The sequence below is a fragment of the Ammospiza caudacuta genome, chromosome 1, assembly GCF_027887145.1.
Source record: "Ammospiza caudacuta isolate bAmmCau1 chromosome 1, bAmmCau1.pri, whole genome shotgun sequence".
NCBI lineage: Eukaryota > Metazoa > Chordata > Aves > Passeriformes > Passerellidae > Ammospiza > Ammospiza caudacuta.
In genome coordinates this window covers 18,223,123-18,245,443 of record NC_080593.1, presented here as the reverse complement: position 1 = coordinate 18,245,443, position 22,321 = coordinate 18,223,123, and the positions used below count along the sequence as shown (strand labels likewise).

Below are 22,321 nucleotides of genomic sequence, written 5' to 3'. Positions count from 1 at the left end.
ATATCTGACAAACACAACAAGTGTGAAGAAAACAGGGCTGGAAAGGGTCCCTTACTCTCCCAGAGCTGAAAAGTGAAGAGCAGTGGGGCTGGAAACAAGAAGCTGATCCTTGTCCATGTCAGCTCACAAATGGCTGCTCTCCCACAGCCTGCTGGGCCACCAGTATGTTGGGCTTTCGGAGAAGAAATTTGCAGTACTTCAACCTGCATAAGACTTGTGCTTTTGAGATGTTTTTTAAGAGCACATGTATGTTTACTATACATGTACTATTACTTTTACTATACTATACTATACTATACTATACTATACTATACTATACTGCCTGTAAGTCTTTGCTGGCTAGGGCATCCCCAGGATGACTTACTTCACCCCAGGATTTTCTGTAAAATTTGTATTTGCTTCAATGTAATGTTAAGTGGTTGAGCCTTTGGAGCTCATAGTCCAGCCCCACCGTGTGGGCTGAGGACCCCAGAGCTGGAGGCAGCACTGCAGGTGGTGCCTCAAGAGAGCAGAAGGACAGAATCCCCTCCCTTTACCAGCTGCCCAGGCTGCTTTTGATGCAGCCCAGTGCAGGTTTGGCTCTCTGGGCTGGGAGGGCACATGGCTGGGTCATGTCCAGCCCCTCACCCATCAGCAAGCCCCTCTGGGCAGGGCTGCTCTTGCTCTTTTCATCCCCCAACTTGTGTTGATTCCAGGGGTTTCTCTGACTCAGGGCACCTTGCATTGCTCTTGTTAAGCCATATCAGATTTCCACATGCCCACTTCTTGAGCTTGTCCACATCCCTCTGGATGGCATCCTGCTCCTTTGGCCTGTCAACAGCTGGGTGCCATCTGCAAATTTGCTGAGGGTGAACTTAATCACTTCATCTATGTAATTTTTTAAAATATTAAATTACACTGGTCCCAGTACAGACTCCAAGGGACAACAATTGTCCCTGATGTCCATTGGGGCTCTGAGCCATTGACCACTACCCCCTGGATGCAACCATCCAACCACTTAATTGTCAGTCTACCAGTCCACACATCAAATCCATCTAATTTAGAGAGAAGGATGTTGTGGGGACAATGTCAGGGGCTTTACAGAAGTCCATATAAGGGGCATCTGTAGCCCTTCCCTTGTCCACTGCTGTGGAAGCCTGCTGCAGAAGGCCCCTGGCTTGGTCAGACAGAACTTGCCTGTGCTGGCTGTCCTGAATCACTCCCTGTCCTCTGTGTGTCTATGTGTGATCCTTCCCCCAAGTGTTCTCAGCCTCAAGGTATTTTCAGCTTAGGGATTTCCTGGTTATGGTTTCTACCTGTGTAATAACCACCAAGGGATGTCTCCTCCAGGTATTTGTTCAGTCCACCTTTGATTCCCATGTAAATTTTCCACAGTGCATCTGTGACTTAGGCAGCAAGTTCCTGTTGGTTTACTGCCCAACCACTGCTTTCCTGTTGCTTTGTTTTATATTTATTTATCAGCTCTAGGTTATGCCCCTTAGTCCTTGTGTTGGAAGTGACAGCAAACATCAAATTGCTATTTGCCTCCCTCAGGCCGTGTCTGATTGCTTTGGCCTGTCATTTCTCTCAGGCCATTTCTTCTCCAGCTGAGAAGTGCTGCTGTAACCACTTGTTGCTCATCCAGAAACCGTCCTGGACACTTGCCTAGCATTGCTGCCCTGAAATTTTACAGTTTGATACTGTCTTTGCTAAGATGGGAGGACCTTAACTTCATTGTTAAGAAGTTCATTCTTAAACCCTTTTGTTAGCATCTCTTGCATGTACTGAAATGTGTTGTCCATGCCCTAATGGAGGACAGCCACATGAAGATACACTATTTAATGGCCAGAATTTCAGACCCTGCAAAACCCCCTGTCTTTCATGTGCCAGAAACAAGGTCCCAGCCTATCCCATCATGAACAGGCCAAATGCAGGAGAAAGAAAAAAGTAAACAAACAACAGGGAGGCAATGTAATATGAAGCATTTCAGTTGATAGTTTTTAGGAGTGGTCACAGATATGTGTATGGCTTAAGGGATCGTCATACTAGACAAATAGAAGGTAATACATTGTCATCACCCCACAATCTGCCTTTTTCAAGCAATTCCAGGAACAAATTAGCAACAAATAGTTTGTTTTAAAAGATAAAAAGTATTCCAAAATAGTTCATTATTCATTATTAATAGTTCAACAATAATATTATTATTGTTACTATTATGTGCATTTCTTTTATAATAATGTTCTTTTTGATCTCTTCTGCCACTGTGTTCTAACAACATCATCAGCAACGTTCTGAAATTCTACTTTTGAGATGCTTTGCATGCTGTGGTCCTTTTTATTTCCAACTGTAAAAGGGGAAAGTTTATTTTTAAAAAACAGAAAACTGTTTATAACTTCAGTTTTAAAAGTGTCATGAACGTACTTCAAGTCATGATTTGAAATAATCTGTGTATCATCACCTCTCTTTCTATATCTATTAATTTAATTTAATATAATTTAAATAAAAATTATGTTTTGATTCTAAGTGAACATAATTTCAGCCAGGAGAATAATCAACTTTTGGAAACTTCTATTTTACGTTGTATATCTCAATGCATTTTAAAAAAACTGATGTTTTCTTTTTGAAATTCTAATTATTCTGTGGGTTCCTATTTTACTAGCTATATATGAGTCAGTTTGTTTTCAAATTGTGGTCTGAATTAACATGGAGCCTGAGAAGGAACAACACAAATGCATTTTGGCTACCTCACTATCATGGGTTTGTCAGTCAGGCTAATCTGACAGGACATGGTACTCACGTGGAGTTGACCTAGAAAACAGTTTTCTTATTGTGGGCCCATTTAAAATTTCAGCCACAGCTTTTGAAATTAAGGTCTTTCTTGGCTAAGAAAAGTAGAAATCAACACTTGCTTCATCATTGTGCAGCCTGGAGACAAAGCAAGATATTAAAATAAATTAATTCACTGTGCAAGAGAAAATTAAATGTATTTTAAAATACCTATTTGAAAACTGGGAGCTTTTCCAGTGCGATAACTGTGGGAAAAAAAATTATCTAGCAAAACTGTCAGTGAGAATCATCTGAAACCTGGAAAGTGCTCAAAAGCTTTCAGCAAACTTCACTTGCAATTTGCCTGGAGGAAGCAGAACCTGACAGGCATCCAGCGAGGTTACGGCAGCACCGCCTGTGCCCGCGCTGCTGCTCGCTGCTGTCCCTGCTCCGGTACCTCCTCGGGGAAATGAAGGCTGACAAATATCTTCACCTGTGGTCTCTCATGTGGGACATCTGTCCAAACAATGGGCAGCATCCATAAGGGCAGGCACTGGCAGGCTGTGTGGGGATGGAGTGCCCGGGGCAGGCAATGTGATGGGTCAGAGCCTGGAAGGGCAGGTGTGGACACCACCCCTTCCCTCTGCAGCCACTGCTCTTGGTGCTCCTGCAGGGCTGGGTGAAGGAAGGATGTGGGATGCACAACAAAGAGTTGGGTCTGAGTAGTGACTGAGGAGGATGAAGCTTTATGGCTCATCTTTTTTTGGGTGCCCCAGCCAGGGTGCCCAGCCACTCTAGTCCAGATGGATGAGGAGCAAAGGAAGACTGAGCTCCCTACTGGTAAACCTGTGCCTAATGTTAGGTGGTGTGAAAAGGCCTCTTCAGAAATGTCTGAGCCTGCCAACATTTGCATTTTATTTGCATTTGGAGGGATTACATAAAGGAGTAAAATTATACAAATGCTTAAGGATTGGCATGGGGAGGGTCTTAAGCAATCATGGAGTATTCTGATTATTATTTATTAGCCCCCAAACCCTAGTTTTGGCAGGCACAGATTTTCATGTCTGATTAATTAGTTTGCTGCCACCTTATATGGAAATGCCATTACTGGCTATAATCATAATGCCTCAATCTTTTATAGCATTTCTTGCAGATGTTTCTCAGACTGTTAAAAAAGAAAGTGCCATAGTGTCATTTTCACTCATAGCAAAACCTTTACAGAGAGACAGATCATTGCTTTTCAGCTGGCAGTGGAAATAACTCTCTATTCATGTGTATGCAAAATACTGTAAGATACACAGAAAAAAATATAAATGCTAAAGGTAGACTGGTATATTATATTGGAGGTAATTAATTGGTACTTACTATTTATGAGCTAGAAATTAAAATTGACCTGTAAAATCAGACAGAAGATGTGTGAATGGCCATAGACTTCATATGAGAAACCTGTGATTTGCTAGTAGTGGCACTGCCCTCTGATTCCTTAGGGCATGATTTAAGCCTAATGAAGTCAGCAAGAACTTCAGTTTAGTTCATGGGAGAGGAACTCCCTGGGAAGTGCATTTCAAGTTAAGGCTGAGTATAACTTTAATGTATTCAGACATCTTAAAGAATTTTCCCTATCTTGCCTTTTATAGTGTATGCAAAGCAGCCAACATGCAAAAAGGTCATGTAAATATTTGCTGTTGTGGTCAGATGGCTTAACAGAGACTGACAGGTCTATAGGAAAAACAGCCTAAAACAACTAGTTCCAATTAATGAATTGAAACAGGGACCCTAGGAAATTATAATACTCTAAGGTTTTCCTTCCAGCTTTCCAAGACTTTGTTTTCTTTTCCTTTTCTTCAAATTATGGTAACTAAAGGTTTTGGACTTGGAAAGAAAAAAACACACACCTCTTACCTGAAATGTTTTGTAGCAAAAGAGTAAAAGAATATAATGAATGATATTGACATATCAGAGTTTTTTCTGTTTAATTTATTATCTCTACAAGATATATGAAAGGCAGGTATAGGAAAGAGTGAAATATGTGACTCCCCAGCACTTGTACCCACAATTACTGTTTACTTAAGAGTTTCTTTCTCCTATAATAAAATGTGTGGGGAGAACTTGAAAAAAAAATGCTTCCAAGGAGCAAGATACTATTTAGTACATACTGTCTCAACAGAGGTACATTGTCTGCCACCAAAAAGCTGATATGCAGGATATTTTAGATGCTGTGTCACACTGGAGCTGAATTTTGTTGCAGCAGGTTGTATCAGCATGGATCTAATGGGTTCATTGCAGTGATACTGGAATAGAAGATAATAAGTACAGTGTATAAAACAAACACATTAGTTATGTAAGTCTGTGTCTGTCACTGCTACATCTGTTAAATGACTTTTGAATGCAACTTTATTATTCATTTGCACTGCAGTTATACTGAAGGGCTTGAGCAAAGCCAGTGCCTCACTGTGATGGGTAATACCTAGTGACAAAATACTCCCATTTCAGAACCTTGCAAAATGAAAAAATCAGAATGAAAAGTGATGAAGATAGTAGGAGAGGTAGAGAGTGTGCAACCTGGATGAACTGAATAAAGCTATGCCAGGGTGGTAGCGGCTTTTCTCTTTATCCCAAATTATGCCCTCATAAAAGATGTAATGTCTTTGTTGAGCTCTACCATCACTTCATGTTCTGATTTAGCAGCAGCAATTTGAGCCTTCAGCATTTGGTGTCTGCTGGAAGACAGATTTAGCAGCTGGAGTATCGTGTACAGGCCTCCTTCCTTCAGAGCAAAGGTAGGAGGCCAGATGGAACTGTCCCATGGGGTGTATCTAGGACAGGAGCTATCACTTGGATAAATCTGATCTAATTTTTGTGTTAGGCAAAATTTGTAAGTCTACCTCTAATACAATAAGTCACACAAACACCAGAGCCTTCCATTTGATATGGTTATGCAAAGGAAAAAACTGTATTGCAATTCCACGCATTGTAAGAAGTGTAAGACTTCAGCCAAGGAGAGAAGCATAGCCTGTCCCACAGCACATTGTATTTAGGATTTGCTGCCAGGGCTAACAGCAACTCCCTGAATGAGGACAGCTCTTGGATTTAATCATTGGTCCCAGTACTGTTTATACATTTAGGTAGTGATTCTAACAGATAATTACTGTGCTGGGCCTAAGTTCAAGTTTCTGTTCCCAGAGGGAAATAATGTCATCTCTGTGGTATCATATAGGACTTGTATTAAGTTCTTGTTCTCTGTCTCTTTTCTGCATTTCTGGCTACAGAGCACCCAATTCAAGCAGGATAAGAGGATAATCACTGCATCAGAAGCTTGTTGACAGCCTGCTGATTAGGGTGTTCTCTTGGTACAATAGGGGCAATGGTCTGAGCAGCTCTGAAGATGGGAGCACTTCTGGATATTTTTTAACTACTCGTCTGTTTCATAGGAGAGAGGTGCTTGTACCATTGTTTTGCCCAATTACCTTCTGTGATGAATAGACCATCTGTGGGTATGAGAGTGGATGTTGTTTATCTTGGCTTTAACAAGGCCTTTCATATCTCTCATAGCCTCCTTGTAGCCACATGGGGGAGGTAGGGTGGCCTTCAGGGTGTGTAACTGGCAGCTGAGTTTTAGCTGTTCTTCTCAGGGCTGGACTTTCTCCAGTGATTTTTGACATCAGAAACCTTGTTTTTGGGATGGAATGAACCAGCAGTGGGGTCAAGTCTGACACCAAGGAGAGCAGTTGATGTGCCCAATGATGGCCACTTCACAGGGACCCAATGAGCCAGAGAAATGGACTAGCAGGAGCGTCATGAAACTCCAGAGAGGCAAATGCAGCCTTTCACCAGGGACAGAGCAGCCCTGCAAGGACAGGTTGGCTTGGTAGCAGCTTTGCAGAAAGGACTTAGGGTATGACAACAAGGTGAGTGTGTGTTGGCAGCATGTCCTCGCAGCGAGGGAACACTGCATAGCTGTCTATGGGGAAAATGTAGCCAGCAGGTCAAGGGAAGTGATTATTCCCCTCTTCTCACCATTTGTGAGGTTGCATTGTGTCCAGTTTTGGTTCCCCAATACATGAAAGATAATGACAAGTTGGAGTGAGTCTAGGGAATGGCCTCTTGGCATTCTTCTTAATCATGCAAACTAAGGGCTTGGTTCCAAGATCTTGTCTGAAGTAGCTTGTGAGGACTCCATTTAAAGTCAAGCTGTTTGTTAGAGCCCACAGAGGTGAATTTTTGGTGTGGTTCCCTAACCAACTGTGCTCTTCAATGCTGATGGCTGAACCCCTCAATTTGCTACTGACAGTAGTGAACTTTTTAGAAATGAAATAACTTCAGAAATATTGAAGAGAATTTCTTGCTGTAAATACAGACCATTTGGTAAATGGAACAAAATTGCAAAGGCATGCATGGCCTGCATTACTTTAATGCTTCATGGCTATGGATTATTAAAATGGTCACATTCTGCCCTTAAACACATCAATTGTACCTCATTTAGTACTAAAAAACATGGTTTATAAAAATAGTTTTTACTTAAATAATGAATTTAATACAGCTGATTTATACACAAAGGAAATACAGTTGGGTAGGATCTCTTTTTTTGTGCGTTTATTGAAGAGGAAGAACAAGAAATTTAATTGATATTTTCTTGTCTTTTTTGCTTTTGCCCATTTAGAAGTTAGTAACAAAAGCGCCCCTCTGTAAAGTACTTGACTACAGTGACCTTAAATGCTTCACATATCTGCATAGATTTGGCAGGCACATCCTTGGAAACTGTACTGGCCAGCTTGGCACCTTTGGCTGGGAGCTTCTTCAGAGATCAGGGGCTCAGCTTCTGGTGGACTAAAGCAGATCCTGCATGGGCATGTCCTGTGCCTGTGTGTGTGGAGTTCTCTGATTTTATTGTGCAAAACTGGTGCATGTGAGTGCAGTAAATGCAGCATGGCAGAGCCTCTGGGGGCCCTCTGAAAAATAACTGTGGTTATATGAAACTTCTTGTTCATCTCACTGAATTGTTCGCTTGTAATTTTTAGAATATTTTTTCATCCAGTATCATAGGGGTTTTGTGTTCTTTGCTGGCATTGTTTTGTCAGTTCAGGGTATGAATAAGTCTCCTTATTGGTCAGTTGGGCTATTCTGTGCAACAGAATTCAATTATTGTCCAAAAGTGATCCTGCCAGAACATTGATTTCCACCTGGGGAACTTGGTTAAACTGAAATGTTCTCTCAGAATCTCTAGATGATAGAAGTAACTGTTCACAGTATTTGGACTTGCTGATATAGCTGTATAGGCAAAGTTGCCTTTTGACAGCTTTGAAGATGCTTTTTCACAGGTTTTATCAGGAATCAGACAGGGAAAATACTGTGTTTTCTTTAGGTAAAAAAAGTTGTCCGTTTGTTTGTTTGTTTTTACTTATTCTTCTTAGCCAGTTGAATGCATTTGTTTGTAGAAAAGTGGTAGTATTTTAGTGGCAGTTAACCTTTATTTTTCATAACATTTTGGTAGGAAATTTATGTGGCTACTGAGTTTTCCATCTGTCTTTTTCATTAAGTAGCAAATTATTGCAAGTCACTGTAAGTTGCAGAGAAGAATGAAATAGCAGTGAAATCTAAATGAAACAGTTCCTGTTTTTATTGAAACTGTCATCGAACAACTTAATACCTTGAACAAATCACTTCAGACTATTGTGCAAAAAAAGAAATTAAATAAGTAATTGTTTTTATTCATTAAAATATCTACTTTTTTATTCTCTTAGTACTTTAAGACAGCTAAGTATATTTATAGAACATTTTCTGAATGTGGAGGACAGATTTTCAGGAGGGACTACTAACAGAAGTTATTATGAGAGCTTCAGGCTAGAAATTCCACAAGGATCATGGCAATGACCTCAGACTAGTTGAAACTGTGGTGAAATAGGAGACTTAAGTCTTGAGGGTATGAAAAGTAAGAACTTAATATTGAGGAATTTCTTCCATGCTGCAAGAGTTGTTACTGTTATAAACTTGTGTCTGCATAACTTTGGCAGAATTTGGTGATGTGTGTTTGCTCTGTTTATTAGATAGCTGGGGGGAAAGGAGGGATGGGGAACAGAAAACAACAATATGGGCCTCTGCCATCCTTGCGGTCTTATATTTGACAATTTTGTCAAAAGCAAATTAAAAATGGAAATATCTTGAAATCTTAGTTATAAGAAATTAAAATTTTAAAATGTGCTTTTGAAGAAAGACCTAGCCCCAACATAAACAGTTATCATTGAGACTTTAAAGATTATCCTTAGCTTTTAAAACTCATGCAAGTCTCAAGTAATGACTTGACATAAATATAAGTAAGAAACAAGGATGCTTTTTCTCACTTTTGCTTGTTACCATTACTGCTGACTTCAACATGAGGGACAGAGACTGATTCAATGGGTGGCAGATCAAGCTAAAGCAGCAGGAAAAAACAAAGATTACCCATCTTATTAGAAAGATACGGTTAGGGGTAAAGAGTGAAACTAATCTAATTTTCCCCATTTTAGTTGTACCGTTGTATATACCGTTGTATTTCAAGAAAGTCTAGAGCTCCCAATGCATCCAGGTTTTGATTGCTGCAGTCCATCCAGCTTTACTATTACTAGAAATTTTCAGATTTGACCCAGAATTTCCAGAGGATACATACAATAGCTGTGTTGGAAGAGAGTAGGAGTGTCTTGTTCATGCCAGTGGTTTTTGGTTCTGTGGGAAGGTTTCAATGTTCCAGCGCCCAAGTATCCTATACCAGCCAAATACAGATTTTCTCTTCAGTAAATACTTCTCTTCAGCTGGACTTAGGTATTGCCAAATGCCAGTAAGATATTTCAGTGCAGAAATTTGTAAGAGATCATGCCTACAGAGAGGGAGTCCTGTAGCTTCACAGAAAAGAAACTCATGAACTCAAATATAAGCTTTAACTGTATTTTATTTCATAAAACTAAGGAGTTAAATAACTTTCTGCCTCAGTTTTTTTCTTTTTTGTTTGAAGAGAATTATGTGAGAAATTATATTTCTCCATTTAAAATCTATTGTTTGAGAGAACTAACAGATACTTGTAAAGGTCACCAAAGAGGACACAATCTTGCTTGTTTACTTACTCTTGTTTTATCGGGTATTTAACTTTCGTCTCTTAAATAATGCAGTTCTAAAGATAATTTTTGTTCTTTAAACAAAAGCTAATTGTGTTTAAAGTTCTCCTAAGTATGTAAGCTGCCCTACATGGAGATCATTGCTAGCAATATAACCATGATAACGCGGGGCTTAGGGTTAGGTCAGCACCGTGTATGTGATGGAGGTGCTGAGAGATATGAGCTGGGTGGTTTCCTGACACCTGCATGACATTAGCTCCTGCCATAAGGAGTAAACCTTTACAGTTGTGACTCAGGAGTTATGGTCTTATCAGTATGGGTGCTGTGCCAACCCTGCTGTGGTTATGCAGATCCATGCTCTAAAGCCAGCCTGGACCCCGTGTGTTCAGGTGAGATTCACCATCACTCTGTGAGGCATGTCCTCAGCTCCCAGGTGGGTTTTGCAGCTCAGCAGCACTGTGTGAGCTGAAGGCCTTTCTGTGAATGTGGTGTGTGTGCCTGAGCTCAGAGCCGTGCTGGCTGAAGGCACAGGGAGGCTGCTCGAGCATCCCAATCCAGCACAGATGGGCTCAGCCACCCAAGTCAGGGTAACTGCATCTTTCATTGCACTGTCTTGTGTTTCATGCAGATCATCCCTGAGAGAAATGATGAAATATTTTGCATATCCTGCCACTGACCACTGATAAAGAGGCAGCAGAAAATACTGTGTTTTGAAAGAGCTCTGTATGTAGGGAAGGAAAGGGCAGTCATGTGGTGTGTTCACAGGATCATCATCAGATCTGAGTTTGGTGCTTGTAAGCCTTTCTTTGAACATGTTCTTTTGCCTCTTGGGTGTTTAATTGCCCCTCTCTAAAGCATACCTCTTTGTTGACAGGGATGTTATGAAGCAATTTGTTACAAGGCTGATATTACTGAGGCCTACATGTAAATGTTTTCTGCTGTGGCCTGTGTTTAAGTCTGTGGTCTGTTGCTTGTAGGGCAAAGAACGATCAAAAATTCCAGAGGTTTTTATGCAGCTAAGTTATACTACATGACAGAGTGGATGGCTGAACATTCTAGTTTGTGGTGTAGCTGTAGGACAGTGCAGGGCTGGCAGTACCTCAGAGTTCTTGGAAGTGGGAGCCACAGCATTGTCTGATGGGCACCTTCAGTACTGCTGCGTGGCGTTGTTACCTTGTTCACAGCCATCTTCATACATGTTGTCCTGGAGCAGCAGGGAATTTCATAGTCCTCTTTGATTTGTGATGTATAAAAATGGGCACAATCTTCATGTTTCAGGTAAATCCATTGCAACAGAAGCATAAGTAAGTGCAAGAGGGACTTGAGGGAACATGGAGACAGGAACATCCCTTGTGTCTAATTATCTTTCCAGCAGCTTTGCTGATGTATGTTCTGTGCCCTAACAAAAACCATGTCTAAGTTATATTCTATTTCTTCTTGCTTTAATCTCCATGGGAGTCATTTTTTAGCTGAAGGTAAAACACACCTCAGAGCTCCAGCAGCTTACATGAAGTGGAACCTGTGGGTATTGTTGGTGTTCAGAATTTCACCTGGGCAATGTGTGGAAGAAAAATATTGTGAATTATTTTAACTAATGGATTTTGAGTCTCTTTATTTTGTCATGCTCAAAAAGGATTTTTAGAAGTGAGCAGTTAGTTCTGTCAAATAGGAAATGCCCTAAAGCATTGCTGTATCATGATGTGGCTCAGACATCTCAAGAGGAAAGGCAGTAGGGTTTTTTAAGGGCATGTGATTTAAAGGAGGATAAAGAAAAAAGAATTTATTATGCCTTTGAAAACATCTTTTCCTCTCTCAAGTGACATTGGGGCCAAAACATTTCTCCAAGTTGTATGTTTAAGCTGTCTGTTTAAAGGCATAATATGCATATTTGCTTTGAAAATTTGGGACTCAAGGACAACTGTGATTTTGCTTTGGGTAACTATTTTGTGGGAGCATTGAAGCACAGGCAGAATCAAGACTTGTGTGTAAGGAAGATTTTTCAACTCTGCCACTTACTCTGTGTTAATGGTTTCAGTAGCTCAATACTGAGTGTGGTTTTAATGGTCTGAAATGCAAAGCTAGCATTTCTAAATTTTGCGCTAATTTTAAACGGGGCAGAAAAGCGAGTCACACCCAACTGCAAAGTTGGTATGCAAAGCCTGTCTTTTTAGCCAAAAAAAGGTGGGGTTTTTTGCCACTAAATCCAATAAAATGTAAATGCCAAAACATAGAAGGTTCTTTATGTTCTTCATAAGGAAGAACTTTTTCATAACTGAAAGTTATGAAAAGTCATCAAAAGTAAGTATGTCTTTGCATATCTTGGAAAAGTGAAATAAATGCAATCATTAACTTGTTTAATTTTTTTTACAGATGTAGTTTCTGAATCCTAAAGAATGTTTAGCTGCATAGAATATTTGAGCACTAAAAAGACAATTTTATCTAGAAACATAAAGACATAAATGATGAACATAAAGAAGTAAATGATGTCTCCAATTATAATTTTAAAAAGAGAAAAATAGGTTTAATAGCTCATTAAATATTGGCATTATAAATAAAAGTCATAGGAAAACTCCTCTCGGTCTTTGAAAAAAAACTAGTTTAATTTCAGTCTGAAAAAGTTTTTCCAGACAAAGGAAAATGGAAATTTGTAGTAGGATTTATATGGGGTTTGATTGCAGTCTAATGAAGAAAGAGGTATCAGCTCTTGATAATAATACAAAGATTAGGTTAACAGCTCTATTTTATAAAAGCAGCCTAATATTAAATAATAGTTATGTAATGCTTAGTCTGTTTTGTATTCAGGAAAGTTAACATCTTCTTTCCCTAAGTGCAAGCACAATTACCCACTGATTGTAGGAACATCTGACTGTTTCTGCCCTCCTTCAGAGCAATTACAGAAAACATAGAGACAAAAATATTAAAGACTAAGGGGAAACAGGGCTCATCTTAGCTTGGAATGCCTTCTTTTCATTATTTGCCTTTGTATTCTAGGACATCAACTTTTCCCAATGCTTTTGCTCAGTGTTTGTACCTCAGCACCATAAAGTGCCCATCCTGTTGCTGACTTTCAAGTGTCACTCATTGACTTGAGTCAAATCTAAATTTTGTGATTTGCTGAGATTTGCTGATGGCTGATGGCAACTGCACTGAGGGCCTTGTGTTCCCAACCCTCCTGATTATATTGGTCATGGGAGAACAACTTTACAGTGCATCTACACTGCAACTGCTGTAGTGAATTCAGGTTGTGTAAAATGCTCTGCCAGGCTTCAGCCCACCTGTGTAAATTATTGATTGATGCAAAGGCCTGGCAGCACAGAATCCTCCCAAGACTGAACAGAATCCAGGAGAGGGTCGCAAGGATTATTAACTTGGTTGGGGCCTCTTTGCTCTGACAGGTTGGGTGCTGGGACTGTTTGGCCTGGAGAAGAGAAGGCTCAAGGACAGTAATGTCATCAGTGTGCAAAAGAACCTGAAGGGAGGGGCAAAGGAGAGCCAGGCTCTCTTCATTCATGCCCACTGAGAAGGCCAAAGACAATAATCACCAAATGAAACATGAGATTCCCCCTAATGTCAGGAAACCCTTCTTCACTGAGATTGACCAAGCAGACACAAGTTTCCCAGAAAGGCTGCAGAGTCCCTGTCCTAGAAGATACACAAAAACTGTCTGGACATGGTCCTGCACAAGTGGCTGTAGCTGTCCCTGTTTGAGTGGGATGGGGGTGGACCAGATGACCTCCAGAGGTTCCTTTCAACCTCAGCCGTTCTGTGATTCTGTGATCTCCCGTCTTTTTATACCACTGTGGAAGCTACACCTGCTCCATCCCGTACAGACAGCAAGACAGTAAAGATGTTTCCCCCTGGGACAATGCAGTGTTGTAGAGAGACACCTGGGATGGCTCAGAAACAGCACAGTGCACTCAACTGAGTTTACCAGTCCCCATCTCCTTGTATCCAAAGTAGTTCAGCTGAACACTTCTGAATCCACTCCCTAGTGCTGTACATCCCAGGAAATTGCTTAGTTGCAGTGCTGTGGCAGCTTGTTTCCTGCTGTGCAGGTCCTAATAAACCTTCCCACACTGGAGATGCTCACGAGAAGATCTTTTGGTTTTCTTCATGAGCTAGACCCAGCATGGTTAGAACTCATCAACACCATCAAGTCCAGACTGATTTCTTCTGTTAATTGGGATGGCTCTTTCTGAGTGCTTCAGTTCTTGGAGGGCCTTGGAGGTCACGATGACATTGGACTGGGCTGTAGCAATGCTCATGAGCCACACTCATGCAGTACTGGCCAGTGCTGGCTGTACAGGAGTCAGCATAGGCCTGGCAGGGCCAACAAAGCCATCATGGAAGAGGTACTTCATACCCCTTCCCTCAGTCCCCTGGTTTGTATTATTCATGGTTCTTTCCATTACTGAGTGTATCACGGCCTCCCATTCCCTGAAAATAGCTGTATCAGAAGCGTGTTCTGTCTTGAGTGAGTAAGAATGTCCATATTTTGCAATTCTGCATTTGAGATTACTTATGTTTCTCCCTGAGCACTAAGCATGATTATTAATGGTGCTGTGAAACTGAAAGGTTCCAAAATTGCTCTTGTTTTTTTGTGGGGTGCCTCAGTTTTACTCCTGGAAGGAGTTTTCACCTGAGGCTTCATGCTATATAATGCCAGCAAATTGAACTGTGAATATAAAATTCCTTGAGCTAAAATGAAAATTTTGGTTTTATTGGTAAGTGTGAGGTTATGTATAAGGAAAGCTGGATGCTATGAAAGGATAAATTTCTTCCTCAGCTATTTTTTTTAAAAGTACCTTGTGATTTACCAACAACTTCCACTACAGAACCAACTTGTTGTGTTTGAGATTTTCCATTAGGATTTCTGAGGTAAACTTCTGATTTATCAAACTGAAGTAAAATAAGAGGCATCTCAGTACTGGGACTAGCACATTCATCAGGGCCAAACCATATCATTGTTCTGTGCTCTATTCCAATAGTCTGTTGAAAAGGAGAATGACAAATGTGCTTTATTTTTTAAAGAGAGTGAGCTGTTTTTTCTCTTTTCATTATGGGCTTGGTCTGTGTTCTACATAGACTTTGAAACCAGATCATTACTGTGCATTTAAGAATATGTAACTTTCAATTGCTTTTGCTTGCAGGTGTATTGTATCTTCAGTATGGAGATGAAACAAAGCAGTTGAGGATGCCAAATGAGATCACAAGCACAGACACAATTCGTGCCCTTTTTGTAAGTGCCTTCCCCCAGCAGCTGACAATGAAAATGCTGGAATCACCCAGTGTTGCCATTTACATCAAGGATGAGAGCAGAAACATATACTATGAATTGTGTGATGTGAGGTAAGACATGACATTATAGCTGCTGGTTTCATGGGGTTGGGGGTTTTTTTGTGTGTTTTTTGTTTTGTTGTGCACTTATAGAATAGAAAGGAATGGGGTTGATAAGTATCTGACAGAGAGTGGCCTGACACATAAAGGCATGTTCAGTGGTATCTGAGTAATCCAGGAGGTCTGGTCTGACAATACCTCTAGCTATAGGTGCAATATCCATTGCACAAGGCACTGATAAATGGCATGCCTTGTTGAAATATCTCTATAATATACAAAGGTTCATATATTTAATATGTTTATTGAATTTTACCAAAGACACAATCATTTAAAATACAGAATACAGAGTAAACATTTACAGAAAAGCTGGGTTGTTTCTTTACTGGGAGTGCAAAGCCTGATCTCATGAGCCTGAAGTAACAAACGTGAATGTCACTGATGTCCTCACACTGGGGCCAGTTGGGCCATCTAACACAGCCAAAGCTCTGTGGCACTGGGGAGCACTGCTGCACCTTCTTCCTGCTATATGTCAGGATGCAGCAACTGATGCAGTCACTTCACTAATTCAGAGCTTGGTCAATACATGGTTCACCTTTCTATCCTTTATTTTGTGTGAGTGCAGCCTCTTAATTAACCAGGTTTCTTCAGCAGAAGTTCCAGGGTCTCAGGGTCCCTAGAAAGTCCCAAATCATGCATAAATAAAGCTCTCAGGTACACTGCAGACATGCTACACCTTATAAATAAACTGTGATAAAAATGGACAGAGATTTGTCCATTTTTGCATAACAAGATGGAGGAGAAAGCAGAAAAGCTGTTTGCTCTCCACTAGTCTGCCACTAATGCAGGAAGATTTTGTGGTGCAAGAGAAGTGTACTGTCCACTGCTGCCTTGTTTCTTCTGGAGATCCTATGGCTAAGGTGTTCCTCCTTATCATGCTGTAGTTAAAAGAGCAAGTTGGAGCTTTTCTAGCCCTTCCCAATCCAATTTCCCCATTTCTGTTCTTAATCTTTGAACAGCACCACACTCCATTTTCTCACCTCTGTCTTGCTTTCCTCAGGCTGTCTGTCCAGTGTCATTAGGCAGTCTCTTGGATCTCAGTTTCTTTTAATCTTATCTGCTTTGCAGACTGCCACACCCATGTTTGGCCACTGTAATGCCTATGTGAAGACCCATCTGATTTTTTTCATCAAACATCATCATCTTTCAACATGTACCCAAGTTTCTTATACATCAAACAGTTTGTTCACAAGATCAGATCAACTGATTGACTCATGGTAGGGGTTACTACATCTCTGTTGCCAAGTGCATTATTGCCGACCATCATCTAGCCCTTCCTTCTCCCTTTATCCCTCCGTCTTCCCTTGAGTTTCAGACTAACAGTTTATGACTTCATGCCCCTGAGAATGCAGTTGTTGATTATCCTAATGCCACTCCACCTTTTTTCCTTTGCTCCCATTGCAGGCGTCACCCTGCCAGCCTCAGGCCTGGCTCAACCCCAACATCTGCTTCCTCTGTTCCTATGCCTGCATTGTCAGGCATTTCTAGAGGAAATCCCACAACCCAGCCGACTTCCTTCATAACAAAATTCTCTCCTTCAGTTCTGCCAGTATTCTCACTTAGGATTCCTCAGCAATTCCAGGTTAATGGAGTCCATAACATGCATTTTCACCACCTTTAAATAATTTCCACAACCATTTCTCCATTTCTGTTCCTTACTCTTCAAAATGTCTTCTCAGTGTCTCCCCTCAGAGAACAGATGAAATAAAGCATCCTTTTTCTCTCCTTTGTTTGCCATGTCTTCCTTCAATCCTCTGCTTTCTTTCCTGTAAACAGAGGGGTTTCACTCAGGTCTTTTAGCTCTCCATCTCCCTCAGAGGCTGCTCCGTGTTCTTCTGTGCCTTGCATTAGGCCATCAAACTCCTTCCCCTTTTTCTTCTTCTTTTTCTAATTTTTCTTCTTATTATTATTTTTCTTCTTTTTTTCTTTTTTTTCTTCTTCTCCTCATTCTCCTCCTTCTTTCTTCCTTCCCCTTCCTTCCCCTTCCATCTTCCTTTTCTTCTTCCTTTTATCTTTTACTTTCCCCCTTCCTTTTAATTTTTTTTTTATCACTGGGGTCAAAGCTCTGTCTTTCTACTTTAGTCCAGTCTTTTTTTTAAAGTGGTTCAGGGCTCTGGATCTAGTGTGGACTTCAGATTTGTGCTCCAGAGCATCCCTATTTTACAGCCTTCATTTCCTATCACACAGAGGAAAAACACTCATGTAATTCTTTAACTTTTTAATAGCAGCTGCTGTAATTGGCTTTTCTTGGCAGTTGGCACAGGTAATAGGTAATCTTGCTGTAATCTTGCTTGCTCTTACCCATTCAAATGAAGCAACAAAGATCATTCTCCTTGTTTGACAAGCAGACTGTTCTGCATGCATTCATTTTTCACTTGTCCTCTGACTGTATCTTCTCCATCTCATTAAACCACTTGTCCTCATTATGAAGACTCCTCCAAGCCCACTTCAATGCTACTTTTCATTTCTTGTTGAGTACCAAGTGCCATCTGCTTCCACTTGGTGAATAATGCCAGTTTGAATTTTACATCTTTAATTTTCAAGCAAGTGCCTTCCCTCTCTCTCAGGCAGCCCTCTAACATGCTTGGAAGGTATTGTCCACAGACAAACCATCTGCAAAACCACTGCATTGGTCTCCTTCCCACTCTCTCTGTTGCACTGCCTACTCAGAGCATGCCCGTGGTTCCAGCATTTGTTTATTGCTCCTTTGGCTGGAGAGACTGTGATCTTCTGTATTCTTTTTGTTCCCTTATCTTCCTGCAACTCTTCTATTGTCTTTTGTGACTCCTATTCACCTTGTAAGTTGGTGAAAAGTTGTCTTCCTGGTGTGTTTACACAGCACACACAGATCAGTGAGGCCCTTGAACATGCCAAGGGCATCTGGGAGCTACAGTAATGCAAATTATAGTAATAATAAATGTGCAGTAATACATACCTGTTATCAGTAATGTTTATCTTAGCATAGCAACATGAGGTGAAATACATTCATATCAGAGATCAAATGCCTAGTATTTTGGTGCTTTGCCTTGCAGCAATGTTTTACTTCAAAGTGTCATGTTTCTACAAGAACTATTTATGGAAAATGCCTTTTAAAAAACTCCATTTGTTTGAGGTACCATTTCATAGCCATCATACAGAAAAGGCAGCAGATAAAATGTATTTAAATGAATAATATGCCATTTCTTGAATGGAAGGTGAGAGAGCTTGCTTTGTATTGAGAAGAGCACAGTCCCAAGACAATGGTAACGGAGCCTCCCAGTGCAGGTCTCAGAGCCAAAGGGTCACATTTGCAAGATGGAAAACAGTTTATGTTACCGTAAATAATTGAAGAACTTGAACTTGCCGCAAGGTAGCTATTTTCCTATGTAGTCTACAAGTAAACACTCATAAATACTAAACTTCTCATCAGCCCTCCAGTTCTTAAACACAAGACACTGATCTGTCTCTCAAGCTGCGGGGCTTCTTTAATAACTACTTGACATCTACAGCAGCAGCAACACAAGTTCTGACTAGCTACCCATTCAAAGCAATCACTGATTGTAATATGACATTGTAAGAAAGAAATTGGACCTGCCCAACAATCCTTCCCTTCATTTTTAAATTATAATCCAACTGATTAAGATCAGTTCACTAGACTTGTAGCTGCACCTGGAGGAAAGGAATTCAGTCACATGTGTAAGTAAATTCTCTAGAGATCACTACAGGGAAATGAAAGGAATCGCAGCTTTGCAAGGATGTAAGTGAGCGTAGATTGCTACTGATTAAATGTGAACCAGAAATCAGCAGAGCTCAGGGCAAGTGTCAAAGCCATAAAATTATTGGAAGGTAGGTCTTGAAACAAAATGAAAAACTGTCATCGCTTTCCTAAATGAAGTAGTTAAAAAATTAACTAATCAAAGACAAAGTGTAGAGACCAAATAAAACAAAAGTATTCTTGTAGGGCTTTTCATCTAATCTATTTCTGTGTAAGCTTTCATCAAATTTTTTGTTAATTTGTTTCTGCAATACGTTTTCCCTTTAAAAACTTTCTTTATTATAGATAAAGTTTAGAGGAAGAATTTATCTACAACTGAATTTTCAGCTTTTGTGGATTTTTTTAGCTTTGTGAACAAGCTGATAATTAAAATTTCCTCATTACAGTTAGAAAGACTGCTTTTCTTTTGATATTCTTGCTTCTTAGAATAGCAAAAATTTATGTGGGCTGAGTGCACAATAAGACATGTAAATATTAACTAAATCCTTTTTGAGTGCTGTGTAAATGTTGAAGTTCTATTGTCTTCAAAGTGTTTTCACTCTATGGCAGGATCTTGAAAGAAACTTAACACTATCTAATTTTTATGGGTGTGGAGTTCTAGTGAAAGAGTGATACTTCCCATGGGAAAGAGAATCAAAGCAGGCTTTTGTTTGTTTGTGTGTGTCTTAGTTATGGCATTTACGCTTTTCTTATAGATCGACTGCAGACCTACTATGTTTGTCTGTTACCTGAAACTTTCAGGCAACAAAGTAAATAAAACTGCTTTCATCTGTTGTCATTGCTGATTCTTTAATTCCAGGAATATTCAAGACCGATCTTTCCTTAAAGTTTACAACAAAGACCCTGCACATGCATTTAATCACACTTCCAGAGCTGTAAATGGAGATATAAGGGTAAGTACTAATGCTGCATTTATACTCTTTTTTCCTCCAACTTTTCTGCTAAATGTTTAAACTCTGAAATGTAATATGAACATAGCAATTCAGCAAATCCAGGCTATACGTATGGCACATATACAGAAAAGGGAATAAATAATGCTTCTTGTAATGTGTTTTAACTGCTTTTCTTCTTCCAATTATTTGCCCAGGGCATCAACTGGTTTTTTGATCTTGTTTAAATGCAGAAAAGTTTGTGAAGCAAAAGATAGCCTTTAATTATGTATTTTGTGACAAAAACAGTACTCAGAGTTTTATAGCTTCCTATTCTTCCTATTCCTATTCTGTTTGCAAACCCTTTACAGTGAAGTATGGCATAGTGTTAGTGCACTCCAGCAAAGCTTCAGCAGGGATTGGCTTCCAGTGGCTGAGCAACTACAACTCACTTCAAATCTACTGAAACTCTTTGTAAATGATAGATTTGGATAGGAAATTCTGATAAATACTCATTGTGGTATAAATAGTTTTGTCTTTTCCTAAATTTTCTGCCTGCACTGAAAAAGGATGAGTATATTTGTATTTTCTGGTGAACGTTTTGTATTAGGAAACTATAGAGAATGCACTTGGAACATTTGATTTCTCTCTCTCTCTCTGTGTCAGTCTTTTGCTGCACTGTTACCTCTTCCCTTGGTGGCAAGAGGCAGAAGATTCAGCTGTGGGACACCTCTTGCACCGTGTTACCTGCAGCTGCTGTTGCAGTACAGGGGGGTGGTGGTGAGATTACACAACCTCATCTCCTCCCCACCCATCCTAGGTCTGTCCAGGAAACCGTGCAACCAAATTAACTCCATGGGGCCAGAAGACAATGCCACTACTGTCCTACCTGCTTTGTGGCTTTTATGTGTGTTCCAAAGCTGATTCAACTATGCAGTAAATTTCCTGTGAAGTGATTTCTGCAACTATGCATTTGCTTCTTGGTTTCATTATTAATTCTGAGCATGTCTCCCTGCTTTATTACTAATATTTTATGCAAGTACTTCTTGTGTTTCAACAGTTTAAGGCCACAATATTTTAGAAAGATTGAAATAATTTATTTACAGGCACTATTCTCAACCACCTCTCATTTATGCACTTCAATTATAAAATGGTCATTTGGATAGGTCAGAAATCTAATTACTTGATTTTTCGCACAGCTGCACACACAACATGAGAAAGGAAATAGATGTTCTTTAAAGGGAAGATGTCATAGTTTTTTGTGTATTCTGTAACATCCTGGAATTCTTTAGTTCTAGTTACATTCCTGTGGCAGTAACTGGATGTATCTGATATATCTCATTCATATTCAAAGGCATGACGTACTGTCACTGTGCATTATGACATTAATGCTTGTAACTGTGGCTTTATAAAGTTATCTTATACTGTTCTTGTTCCAGGTACAGTGGATGCTGAAGGTATATATTGTGGCATTATTTGTGTGTTCTAGGCCTATTTGAAGGTACTGTTGTAGTTAACTACATACATTTGAAAGTAAAAATTAATTCTTTGGCCCTCTTCCAGGCATTTGCTGCATGGCAGAGTTGTTTTGAACACAGGTGCTGCCTCTGTGCAAAAACTGCAATTATTTGAATTGTGTATTTTAAAATCCTGTGTTGTACAACAGATATGCACACTCACCATCTCCTGATTATATCTGAGTTAGCACCTTTTGGGCATAACTAGAATGTAATGGTGACACAGTGACAGCCTTTGCAGAGGTGGTGTTTTCATGGCAGAATATTGTGTTTTACTTTATAGAAATGCAAAGATGCCATTTTGAAATTCTGTGCATCCAGCAAAAGAGCTATTTTCTCATTTGTCTTTTGCTTTGCATTGGCAGATTTCTTGTCTTTCTGGTCTGAGAGGTGAAGCCAGAGCCAGGATGTTCATAGGGGCTTTGTGGAGAAACATGCAAAAAGTCTTTCCTTTGATCTATGTGAACTTCTGCACTTCAAAGTTATGAGCATGGAAACAAGTGATTTCTTGAGCTCAGAAACACTGAAACCTGTTTTTCTAAGGATGTGTGTCTTTTGGTTGGGCTCTTCCTTATGCAGCAATACTCAGGTCCTAAACTGGGACTCTTCCCAAAGTAATGACACTCTCCAGTGTTCATCCTCTGGAGTCTGAGAAGCTGGAGCCCACACTGCAACTGTTTCTCTCTTTGGCAGAAGTACAGTAGGATCTTCTGTCAAATCACTAATTTGGCAAAATTTATAGGGGCATAGTAGTCTTTCTACTCATTGGTTAAATCTGGTAGAAATTTGCCTGGGGATTCACAGGTTATTAGTTCAGCAGGAAGAAAACACCAATAGCCAGATGGATTATTTATCCCTCCTTCCTTAGCAAACCAGAGTAAAGGAGGGGAAAACATGAGGATTCTAAGTGAAAAACACGTACATTTTATGTACTGCTATTGTAGAGTACCCATAAGA

The 22,321-nt window shown here is 40.0% G+C and overlaps 1 protein-coding gene across 3 annotated transcripts in view; it reads left to right on the top strand.

Moving 5' to 3' along the window:
* Positions 1-22,321, top strand: part of KIAA1217 (KIAA1217 ortholog) — a 176,633-nt gene that overhangs the window by 83,387 nt on the left and 70,925 nt on the right. For all 3 annotated transcript variants that reach the window (XM_058807347.1, XM_058807355.1, XM_058807363.1), the window contains exons 4-5: positions 14,981-15,179; positions 19,778-19,871. In XM_058807347.1, coding sequence (XP_058663330.1) covers positions 14,981-15,179; positions 19,778-19,871 — 293 coding nt within the window. The remainder of the gene's footprint in view (positions 1-14,980; positions 15,180-19,777; positions 19,872-22,321) is intronic.